The 13,068-nt window shown below is 41.8% G+C and overlaps 1 protein-coding gene across 1 annotated transcript in view; it reads right to left on the bottom strand.

Moving 5' to 3' along the window:
* The window catches only part of cacna1ea (calcium channel, voltage-dependent, R type, alpha 1E subunit a), a gene marked incomplete at its 5' end in the record, with an annotated part of 151,689 nt that overhangs the window by 35,741 nt on the left and 102,880 nt on the right, over positions 1-13,068 (bottom strand). The window contains 6 exons of the mRNA XM_084066543.1: positions 529-598; positions 2,656-2,787; positions 3,600-3,712; positions 4,195-4,307; positions 11,879-12,088; positions 12,395-12,490. Coding sequence (XP_083922669.1) covers positions 529-598; positions 2,656-2,787; positions 3,600-3,712; positions 4,195-4,307; positions 11,879-12,088; positions 12,395-12,490 — 734 coding nt within the window. The remainder of the gene's footprint in view (positions 1-528; positions 599-2,655; positions 2,788-3,599; positions 3,713-4,194; positions 4,308-11,878; positions 12,089-12,394; positions 12,491-13,068) is intronic.

Genomic DNA, 13,068 nt, shown 5'->3' with positions numbered 1-13,068 from the left:
AATATAATATTATGAACATTATTTGCAGAGATGTGATGAAACACTGACATTGAACACGTGCAGGAAAGCAGGTGCTGAATCCAAATAGAACATATATATTTTAAAATACACACACGTGTCACCCCAACATCCTTGTTAATAGAGTTTTTTTTCACTGTGTTTTTACTTTGAAATCACTGTAACAAAGAGTGGCAGTCCAGCAAAAAGTGTGTGTCATAATTGCTTAATACAAATCATACAAAGGGTACATATATTCATTGTGATGGAAATGACATTTCTGTGTAATGTCACCTACTGTAGCTGGAAGGAATATGAAGAGAATAAATACTATTTGGTCTAAAACCTTTATGAAACTGACCGGTTGAACAAGTTGCAGAATGAGCCCTTTTTGCTATGAATGCAAGCTTTTATATTTTGTGAGTCTGTTCCCAGAAATGGCTTAGGCAGAGCACTCGGTCCACTCCTTGTACTGTATTTCATAACATAATATACCTCATAATAACATGGGAGTGTTTGTTTGTTCCAGACCTGAAAGACAGTCATGATGGCAGCAGGAAAGGTGTCAAAATTAGTCGGAGTGTAGTCTTCAAAGATGAACCTAAGAGAGATAAAGACATGATACACTGTGCTGTAAAAAGCTGTGCTAGATTTAGCACTTTAAATTCCTTGCATTCTGTGTGGAGAAAATCGTATTCTTTCATTCTCCTACTGGCTATGCAATCAGTGTTTACAATAATTACAACCAGGTGCTATCACGGTTTACAATAACTAACTAACCAAATCAAAGTTATTGTCTACAATATTTGCAACACAAGAGGTTTGGGAGTCAGGAAGAGATTGGGCCGTATATGACAGCTCATTGAACTAAATATCCAGAAGAGTTGTCATCTGGGGGCATCAGGAACGACTGCATGCATGTCGGCAAACACCAGATTGGTCGGATCGGCGGTGCGACGTAGGTGTGAGGGCCAAACCTCTAGTGACAAATAGACCGTTGGAGCTGCTGCTACAGAGCCGTGTGACCAGTGGCAACAGGTAAAATGCAGACTTCATCAGTTGAAGGGTCAGTATTATGCTTTCATGGTAACGGTTTGTCTTCTGCTGATGTCAGACTAACTGCTGGTTGAGCATGCCTTCTGCACAGCTTATTCCAGAAAGATGAAAGTTTAAAACTTTTGCCCACAAAATAGCCAGTGACCTTCTCCTGGAAGAAGGTTAGGCCCAAGGGGAACTGTAGGATGTGTCCGTTTTGCTCTTTCAACCTCTTTGGAGGACACAGAGACTGAAACACACCCATTTCAGTAGATGACCTGTATTGTAAATCTTTACACTTCAGTCTAGTCTGAAGTAGGCATGTAACGATTCACTCAACTCACGATACTAGGTTCACAATAGGACACAAAATTATTTTCCAGACAAATCTTTTTTTTAAAATGTATTTCTCTTACACAAATCCAGTATTTTCTTCTCTTTCATTTTTTTTTACAATATCGTTTTTTCTTTGATCCTCTTTTCAATACAGTAGCACATGACGGAAAACTTTTTTTTAATCAATTCTCTTACAATGATCCTGTATTTTCTTCTTTATTTTTGTCTTGTCAAGATTGCGCCCTCTGCTGTTTGCATCGTGATGCGTTTTTTATGAAATCGATTTAAATTCTCACCAGTTTGAATCGATTTGAATCGCTTTACGATAAATCGTTACATGCCTATTGTCTGAAGACATTATGCAAGCAATCAGTTGTTCAGTACGATCTGGAGCAGTCGGTACTCCCACTTGACATCAGGTGGGAACTGGCAGCCAAGACTTCCAACGGCAACAGGTAAGTGATGTCTCTTACGTGCACAAGAGACTGATGTGTATTCATATTGTTGTGTTGTTGTTTGAAATGTCCTCTTTCTTATGATTATCTTTTAAAACTGTACTTCATGGAAGCTGCTGTTAGGATGCAAGACAGGATGTGCTGTGAGTAGTAGTTTGGAACAGTGGAATGGCTCTTAAACGTGATTTGAAAATTAACACACTGTTGCATGCAATAAGGATGAGACTACTGAACCAGACCTTTTTCTTCAACCCTGTCTCACACAGTAAAATCTTGTGTTCATTTAACTCCCCAGCGTTTTTGATTGCCTAAAGATGTACTGTATACCCAGCCTTGTAGAGGACAGAGCAAATTCTCTCCAGGGGAGGTTTAACTGTCTATATGTTTTCATTAAATCAATTTCACGTCTGGATCCACCTGGTTCTTATCTCCTGGCTCAGTTCATTTAATGTACTTTTTTGCCGCTCTAAGAAGTGCTTCTCTCTTAAAGGAATACTTCACACCCCAAATAACTATTTTTCTATAAATCACTCACCATGGGATTTTTCTCATGGCTTCAAATACCTGATGTATTGAAGTTGACAGGAGGCCAAGGTTAACAACAGTAAAAGTCAACGGTCAAACTATTTTTTTTCTAGTTTTTTACTAGTTTTTTATTCTACAATGTCTGAGGAAGCAGATAAAAATAATGTTACTCAGACACGATCAAAGAGCATCGTCTGAAGCTCTCGCTCTCCCTCTCTTAAAGGCTGCTAACCTCGTTCAGAGCCACACAATCATTTGGTTGTGGGTTCCATTCCTTTACCTATTCCTTGAACATCTGTTGTGTTACCTGCCACCAAACAGCTGCATGCCGAGCAGTGCAAAGACCACGATGAAGAGGAAGAGGAGGAAGATCAGGGAGATGATGGATTTCATGGAGTTCATCAGAGAGACGACAAGGTTCCTCAGAGACGCCCAGTACCTGGCAAGTTGCAATAGGAGGACATTATACTGTAAATCGGGGGTCTTCCAACGTTTATCAGCCAAAGGACCCCCTAGCTGCGAAAGAGATGAAGTGGGGACCCCCCCACTACATATTGTATAAAGTTGTGTTGCAGATGCAGATTGCGTTTTCATAGATTTCATAGATAGCTTCATAGAGTTGTTTGACAGACTATTATCAGTCTGTGTTGGATTCATGTTTCAGACATTTAACCACTTGAAGGGATAGTTCACCCCCCAAAATGACTTTTTTTCTATCGATTAGTCACCCCATGGAGACTTGAATTCATGGATATTTTTTTGTTTTTGTCGCATACCTAAGCCAATAATTTGATGACTGGCAGCGGTTCCTGTAGGAGACACAAAGACTCTCCTTTGTGTCTCCTACCGGAACCGCTGCCTATCCGTCCGCTGGTCATCAGATTATTGGCTTAGGAATGCGACAAAAACATGGGATGACTAATCGATAGAAAAATAAATTGTTTTGGGTGAACTTTACCTTTAAACCTGCAATAAACTTGACCTTAATAAACTCGACCTTTCACTCTGTACTTATGCTCTTTTTTCCCTTTTGCTTGTAGATCTGCTATTTTCAGATAAAGTTCTCCTCAGAATAGGGATACTTCAAGTGGTTAATGAAAAAAAAAAGGTCCCATCACACAAAGTCCTATCACACCTGTAGTAACTCTGCGGACCCCCCCCCCCCCCCCCATTGAAGACAGCCCTCTGTCCTTTACAAAATACTCATCATCATCATTGAGGACACAAAATGAAAAAGGTGGCAGGCCTTACTTGGTGATCTTGAATATCCTCAGCAGACGGAGGGCTCGCAGGACACTGATGCCAAATGAAGTACCAGGCCTGAAGAAGCCCCATAGCACCTCAAAGATGCTGCCAACAATAACCTACATGTATGGCACAGAAAATCAATATCAGCGTCAATGAGAACTCATACCATCACTTATTGTATGACAAAAGATAAAAAAACATAGGGAATGAGAGGGAACTGATGCTACAGAATTCACACACAGATACGCACGCACACACGTACACATACGAGCGAGAGAATGAGACAAAATAAAGTGAGAAAGAATCATGTTGCATAATATAACAACTGTTAGTAAAACAGAGAGACAGAAAGAGAGATGCCGAATATTTCTGCAGACAAATAGTTATAATAATGTTACTTCCTTCACAGATGTTACCAATGATACTAAATAAGGCTCTGTTCCATTTGGGTCAAACACAGTCAAGGTGCTGCTATTGAGCATGTTGGCTCACTGGAAAGGCTCTGCTACACTAAACGGAACAGCGCCTTAATTAATTAGTATCATTGGTAACACCTCGATATTGATTGCCGTGAAAGAGGTCTAGAGAAAGGACTTGCGCTGCAATCGAAGCAGTTGAAGGAGGAGTGGAAGTAGAGGCGTGGTCCCAGGCTGTACATCTTGAGGAACATCTCAGTCAGGAACAGGAACAGGAACAGGAACTCTGCATAGTCTGCAAAAACAACAACAACAACAAATTAGAAATACAGCATTGCAATTGTATGCCCCTCCAACAAGGTTATATCAATGTCTGTCCAGACTCATATACTGTACATTATGTGTATGTGTACCTTGTACTTCTAACCATAATCAATCCTTGAGTCAAGTGGACTCAAGGATTCAGTCCAAGTGCACTCAAGGATTCAGTCCAAGTGGACTCAATTGTGTGCCACGATTGTGTGTTCCTGAAAAATCACACCCTGTGTGAAGGAAGCGGTGCCTTTGGGCTCCCGTGCTCATCCCGTGCTCATACGCTGGGGGTCCCTGGACCGCTCTTTGATAACCAGTGGCACGTGTGGCCAATGAGAGGAGAGATGGCATAGGCAATCTCCAAGTCCGTGTGTGTGTGTGTGTGTGTGTGTGTGTGTGTGTGTGCGTGTGTTTGTATGTGTTGCTTCTTTGCCGTGCTCATCCCGTGCTCATCCGGACGGACGGACATACGGACAAAGTCAAGTGTAGAGCGGTTGGCACCGCTAAAAATCACATTCATGATAATGGGATGGACATGATTTCACAGTGACCTTGACATTGTGACCTTCGACCACCTACTTGTAATCAGTTAATCCTTGAGTCCAAGTGGAACTTTGTGCCAAATGTCCTGAAATTCCACCAAGTTCCTGAGATATCGCAAGGTTGGGACAGACGGGCGGACGGACGGACAGACGGACGGACAGGCGTACGCTACGTACATAAGTATATACATACACATACGGAGAACCCAAAAACATAGTGTGTCCGGCGGTCATGACTGACACCGGCAGAGGCGTAAAATAGGCAAAACCGCAGTTAAAGCATTGGAAGACAGACCGAGGCAACATTGTTTTGTCAAATAATGACAAAACAACTGTGAAAATGTCTACACTGATGAGAAAATGGGCCTCATCCCAGAACGTTTTTAGATTCTTAAGTTAATGACTTGTTTTGTACGGAGTGTGCCACATCAGATTCAGCAAATGGTCCTAACTCATGCTTAAATTAATTATAGTATGATAGTCTACCCTAAAGCTGTGCAATTAGTTATTGACTAATCACACAATAAACAAATGCCTTCATTGCAATATTATCTCACTACACAGCACGCTAAAATAATCTGACAGGACCTCTTTGGGGTGTATAGAGCAGCTTGCCACCAGCTGTGTCAAGGCACATCCGCCTGGCCTTCAAGTGTGTATGACATTGTATGAGCGCTCCTGTCTACTCTGTGGGTTGACTAGAGGTGTACTCAAGTACATTTTTAATTCCGGACTTTTTACTTACGTAAACAGAGTATTTTTACATTGCAGTATTGATACTTTTAATTAAGAATTTTTTTTTACCAGTAGTACTTTTTCCAACACTGGCCATGAGCCATAGAGCTATACAGCATAATATCTAAATTAAAACCTGGAGACAATGTGGAATTTATGTAAAATGAAAAGAATATTACAGCAGTTTGTATGGTGACATGGTTGACAAGTCACTTACAAATAAGCCAGCCATCTAAATCAGTGGTTCTAAACCGGGTGGGACCCCCAGGGGGGTCCCCAAATGATTAACAAACTATACTATTTATCTGTGGAACCGAGTCAAACTAAATTCAATGCCTCAACTCCTACATTCCAAGTGCTTATCAGGGTGGGGGGTCCCCAGGTCAAATATGATTATTTTGGGGGGTCCCCAGATCAAATATGATTATTTTGGGGGGTCACGGTCTGAAAAGGTTGAGAACCACAGATCTAAATGGGTGGTGGGTACCATGCGCAAGACACATCACAGCAGCATTGTTTTGCAGCACAAAGGAATTGTGTGCTCACCCAGGGCATCCAGCAACGACATTTAGCAGGTTGTATTTTGCTTCTGATATAATTTACATATACAAATGTCTTCTAAATCCAGTTCTGAAAACTGTATGTTGCTATAATACCAGTGGTTCTCAAACTTTTTCATGCAAAGGACCCCCAAAATGACATGTATTTGGTCGCGGACCCCCATCTAAAAATATTTTGTTCTTTTGTGTGGGAATTTGATCAGTGGTGGACAGTAACTACAGTAAGTACATTCTTGAGAAGTAGTTGTATTTTTACTCCACTACATTTCAAAGACAATATTGTACTTTTGACTCCACTACATTATGAATTAACCACTTAAGCCCTATTTCAATTATAGTGAAAATAGCCACAGCTAACACAATTATGTCTATATTTTAATACAGCAATGTGAAAAGGAAAATGTACTTTGTAATTTGTACTTACGAATACTTTTTTTTTATTGTAGTGGCGTAATATTCAACCAGGAATACAGTATGCTTAGACTCAAATACTGGAGTTGAGTTGTTTTTACATCAACAACCGATGTACAAGCTCACAACATGTGACATTGCGGCACATTATTAAAGTTCATTATTATTTATAATCGATAAATTCAATTAGTTTGATTAAAGCTGTGCTATGTAACTTTTTTTTGTGAATATAATGTTATGTTGTCCAATCTGTATGGTAGAGTATGTTAATACAATATCAGTGTCACTTATACAATTGGGGTTGAATTTGGTCTCCCTGTTCTTCTATTGAGACACTTAGATTCTGTGTCTGTTTGACATGACTGGTTGACAAGTGGTACAGCCTGAAGTGTCAACATTACATTTCTCCCCTGAACAAGCAGACATGCAGGCTCTATTAGCTCAGTGGTGAAACAAAAATCAGCACGTGCACAGGAGACCCATGTTTGAATCCGGGATAGAACATGAAAGTTACGGAGTGCAGCTTTAACTGTTGTTCTCTCCTAGTGAGTACCTGGTGGAATAGGGATGGATCGGTGTGTCTGCCTGCTGAGTTGTAGCTCTCTAACAAGTTACAGAATTGTAGAAGCACAGCCTGTGGTAATCTAAACCGCGACAACAACCATCCATCTGTCTCTGGTAATATATCAGCACACTGTCTAGACACACTCTCTTCCAAGGGCCTGATGCGCTAAAGGTTTCCAAAAGAAGTAAGTAAGTCATGACGTGCCCGATTACACTTCCCACTGACTTGTTATACTTGTTATATACAGAGACACATTAACCTTCGATCAGTGTATAATTGAGGTCGTAGTTTGAATTTGATATTCTAATGTTAAACAGTAGGATCCATAGCCAATGTAAATTAACGATCATTAGGCTATACAGTATGAATCAATTTAGAATTATATCATAATTTGAATTGCAGAGTCAACCAGGTGTAGTACACACACAAATCTATTTAATGGATAAACTGACAAACATATGATATGAATACATACATCTTACGCTGTTTTATGGCCACATACTGTACTGTACATGTACAGTAGGCCGTGTGTGTGCCCTGTTACAGTGGCGGCTGGTGGATTTTTCCCCAGGTGGTGCTACACCAAAAATTAAGCTAATAACATCCTACTATGTTATCATCACACTATTTTATTTTGATAGGCCCTGCCCTAGGCTATAGTCAGAGTAGCGCCCAGGCTTACATAGGCAATTGGCACTGGGTGAAAAAATGGGTTACAAAATTGTGGGATAAAAATAAAAATAAAATCAGTTAGGCTATATTATATTTACAATCTACGTAAGCATTCTGGTCTGAGAGCCAGCATTCTTAATCCTGTATCATATCCTATCTGACATTTGGGAGTGGCGAGCATGCGTGGCTGTGCCATAGACAGCCGTGTGTCTGTGTCGTTCATCCGGGTCCCGAGGCGAGCGCAGCCGACTGCGGCCGAGCGAAAACGAAGCGGTGGCCATTGAAATGTGTCCATCTCCAAAGCGCATGCGTGGCTGTGCTATAGACAGCCGTGTGTCGGTGTCGTTCATCCGGGTCCCGAGGCGAGTGCAGCCGACTACGGCCGAGCGAAAACGAAGCGGCGGCCATTGAAATGTGTCAATCTCCAAAACAAAAAAAAGAGGCAAGCCCTTCAACCCCCGCTGTTGCTTTCGCTTTCGGTTTGCGTGTTGAAACACACACCCCTGTTGCAATGCACGTGTACACGCTGTACTGTCGAGTTAAAACCCTGCCGGTGACTCTGCCTGTCTGCAACGGAGCAGCCACGCAGCAACAGAGTTGCCAGGTTTCCAGGTATCGCGCAACTAACAAGCAATGCACACACTAGAACTCGCTGAGTTCTCAACTGAGAACTCAGCGAGTTGTGGTGCTTTTCATGCCTCAATAAGCTTGGTTTATACTTCGACGCACGACGGTATCGCGCGTCGAAAATCGCAGATCTACAAACCCACAAGTCGCTTCCGCGACGCATTGTGGGCTTGTAGCTCGACGATACCGTCGTGCGTCAAAGCATAACTCACTCAGCATAGATATAACAGGCATAGAAAGTGAAGCTCAGCAGTTGGAATGAGCAGCAGCAGTCAGTATCTCCCTTGCTCTCTATCCTCCTCTAACACACAAACAAAACAGACGTTTGAGATCTCACAAAAGGATAACTTCCCCCAACACTGAAATGACTGCTACGTAATTAGCAGCCCCAAAGGAACACCAGGGTTGACAAAGCACGTCTGTCGGTATCCTGTGTGGAAAATAAAAGGACTGTGTGGATCAGAGGTTAACCACTTGAACCCTTGCGGTTCCTATTCTGGAACCGCAAGTCATAGATCCCACACAGGCTGTTACCCATTGACTCTGCCAGGTCAAAGTGCCCTTATGTGTTTATAGAAACCCATCATGGACACCGGACTGTCTCTGCCCCTCTCGGTTTTTGTCGTACATCTCTCTTTCTTAGTATATTTTCTATTATTTAAATGAAATGTCAAAAATGTACCGGAAGCTTATTTCACGGTGAATTCAATGGTTATTTAAAAGCCTCTCTCTAGACAAGTTATAGAGTAGACTGAAAAGTTAACAGCCTGAGGTTGCTTATCTCATATTTCCTCTGCACCGAGTGACAGCTGACAGGCCCATATGTACCAAAAAATACGAATGTAAAAACTAATGCTGCAGGGTCCAAGCACCACGGCTATTTTGGAAAACAACAATGTTTTCAGAAATTGTACTTTAAAATACATTTAACAGGGGCATGGCCACTGTTAAATAAATAAATAAATAAAATAAATACATATCCGGTGCCTATGTCATTTTGCCACAAGCGTTGGGGGCAGACACTCGCAATGAAAAATTGCGATAAGAGAAGTTGTCAAAAAACACATAAGTGGAATGGTTATTGTGAAAAATACACCAATGAAAGATAAATGTCAAAACCTACGTTTGTTTCATTTAAAAAGTTACACAGTATGACTTTAAAGACGCACTGAAGTGACATTTTCGGTCATTTTATTTTGAAGGTTCAGCCTGAAACGCCGGCTCAACGACTCTAAACCAATCAGAAGGTCCCATCCCTTCAGGCTATGGGACGTTGGATCTCAATCACTTCAGCCGTGCTGGCACACGGCTAGTGTTTGTTTACAAGTGAGAGAGAGACGGCCAGTGAAGCGCGTTTGCTACTACCTGGCTTAGTTCTAACCTATAATGTTTTCAGAGACATATTTTAGTGTGCAGATGAAGTTTAAAATGAGTAATACACTCATCTTCAATGAGATTCAAAACGGAGTATCTCTGTAATTAAAACCAGCTGTGTTTGAAGAACGTGCAGCTATGGGAATCAAACAGGTGCACGTAATCAAGATTCTTTTATATTCATGAAGGCTGTCTGATGTCATCACGCAGCACGTTTTCGTTTACAGGAAGTAATTAAGATTGGCTTTTTAGGGGCTTTAGATATAAAAATACACAAAAATGGGTTTTTTTCATTTTTTTGGGCATCTATTGTTAGGTGTGCCCATATGATGACCACGGATATGCTCTAAAAGTGTGAAAAACATATTTTTCATTTCACTACACCTTTAAATAACTTCATCTGGGGGTGCTGCTACACACAGCTACAATCTCTGTCTGTGAAAAGACGGAGGTGTTCATCGGTTGCCACAGCAACAGGTAACCCTCCTCTGAACTCTTGAAAACACTTTCTTGTTACTTCAGTAGCATGTGATTATTCTACCCCCTTGCTAGAATCAAGATACCAAGAAATTCCATCTCTTGGTGCCCACTCCATCAGCAGTGCACCAAAAGGCCGACTACGGGCAATCATCCATCCAACAATGCCCAACGTGAGAAGTCAGCCTAAAGCCACCACTGGGACTGATTCTGTCAGGACCATAAACTCACAACGTTCCCTACTACCTTGATGAGCCAAAGCCCACACAACCCTCAACAGCAAATCCACCACTGTCATGTAGCTCTCCAAGACGACATGACGCCAACCTCCAGACAGAGACAGAGATCTGCCAGCAACAGGCCAGCTCAGCAAATGTAGCTCATGCCCGCTGCATTAGATAATTTCTGAAATTAGGACTTGTTTATCCTTAGTTAGGGTTTCCACGTTTTTCCTACCATAACTGCTTACTAATTTTACCTCTTCTCCCCTTTCAGTTTCAGATTCCATATTGGACCCTAATATATATTCCCCTCATTGCATGGGCTGTGAAAGGGCTATACTTTGATAAAACCCAAGGTTTGTGATAATAGGCAGGGAACAAAATAAACATTTTGGCTTACCAGCCAGAGTGGCAGGTAGATTTAAAATAGACATAGAAATACTGTGTCAGTGATTGCTGCTCTCTCTGTAGTGTTGAGAACTGGTCTAGCTAACAATGCTTTGCATTGTAGATAATTGCAGACCAGTTATTCTATGCATGACCCCCTCTAAGCTAACAACATTACAACAACTCTGCCTATTTCCACTGAAACTGACTGTTTCTGGATGCACTCGTTTAAGGACACTCTACCAGTGAGATCGCTTGAATTTAAGTGCAACGTGTATAGCATGCTACAAACTGACACCCACCCACATGTACACGCGTACACACACAAATGCTGTTCCGCTTTAAAAAGAAATACAGCTTTATGTAGAATAACTAACAGACAACAGACGCTGCTGTATTTCTTAAGTCTCTGTCATTTACCAGCCAAAGGGGAAATCCACACAACATTGCCAGTTGGCGGTGCTACTTTTATTCCCTGATCATAGGCAATTCATCAGTGATTTATTGCACTGACTTTTCGGTTTGGATAACAGCATACTAATTGCACAGGACTGCTACTTGAAATACGCCGCAGGGCCTCGCTTGGCACTGACTACTAATAGTGTAGACGTGGACCACTTATGAATTGTTAAGATAAAATTCATACGAGAACATTTGTTAATGTGGTTCTCCTAAATCATTTACACTGTACCACTTGATTGATTGATTGATTTATTGATTGATTGATTGACAGAACGTTTTATTAACAAAATCGCATGTGTGTGTATCGCAAGTGAATACAGGTGCAGACAACAGTCAAAAGGATAGACACAAGAAAGCTTGAAAGCTTATTTCCATTGTGGTCCGACTCCTTTCGACAAAAAAAACCCCACTTAAGAAGCAATGTGTTCATATCAGTGGTTCTTGCACAAGCCCCAGTGTTTATAATGCAACAAGTTGAACAAAGGAGCATAACATTATGAAATAGAGAATGGGGGACTCACAGAGGAAGTGGGACAGCCAGTGGGGCTGATTGTGGTGAACGATGGCCACGCACAGCGTGTTCAGGGCCACCAGGCCCAGCACAGTCCAGTAGAACGTCTGGGTCTTGACCATGCGTCGGATGGAGATACGCAACAGACGCTCCTTGCGGCGGAAATACGCCGCAGGGCCTCGCTTGGCACTCCTGATGCTGGCTCTAGCCATGGGGGCGCCTTGAAGTGACGGGAGATATGAAGATGAATAGACGATAAGGGTGGGGTAGAATGAGGGATGAGAAAATGATGGAGAGGAGACAGTGTGAGAGAGAGACAGAGGTTGAGTAGGAAATAGAGCAAGAAATTGTCCATAAAAAATCTCCAGTCATCCTTGCACGGTGCTGTATAATCTTACCCGCGAACAGGCCCAGTTCATGGTTCAGCGGACTTATTGGATTCAACATTTCAAATCAAGTGCCCCCCGTATACCCCGCTGTTTATGAGCCGGCGGTGTTTACGAGACTGTAGAGAACCCCCGCTCACCTACAGAGGAGATGTCCCCGTACTGTTCCTCTCCCGATGGCCCTCGATGGCCCACGTCCATCCCTCTCCTCTTGATGGTAGTTGCTCTCTTCAGCACTGCGGACACAGAGGGTCAATCACACTGGTCCCAAAACATCCTGTAAGTGCAGTCAAAACTCCTGTGTCAATTTAACTCTGGGAGTGTACAAATGTAACCAACATTTACAAATGATGTAAACAATAGTTATATTTATACACTCTCCGAGTTACAAATGGATAAATTAACACTGAGGATTTTTACTGTGTACAGACAATAGAGCTTAATATCCCATACTGCAGTGATGAACAGGGCAACCTTCTGGGCAACAGTGTCCAAGGAGATGCTTTGCAGCATCCTCTTGTTGCTAGGAAACATTGAAACCAATATGTCTGACCTTTATGCCACCTGTTTGCCCGTTACATTGTCCAGAACATTACCTAGTATTACCATACTATGCCTATTAGGCAGTGGTGGAAAGTAATTGAGTACATTTGCTCAAGTAGTGTACTTAAGCACAATTATGAGGTACTTTTACTTTACTTGAGTATTTCATTTTTTTTAATACTTGATAGTTCTACTCCACTACATCTTAGAAGCAGATGCTGAACTTTTTTACGCCACTATAATGATTTGACAGCTTTAGTTACTAGTTACT

Source organism: Gymnoscopelus microlampas (assembly GCF_963454915.1).
Source record: "Gymnoscopelus microlampas genome assembly, chromosome: 9".
Taxonomy (NCBI): domain Eukaryota; kingdom Metazoa; phylum Chordata; class Actinopteri; order Myctophiformes; family Myctophidae; genus Gymnoscopelus; species Gymnoscopelus microlampas.
This window is presented reverse-complemented; position numbering and strand designations above follow the sequence as displayed.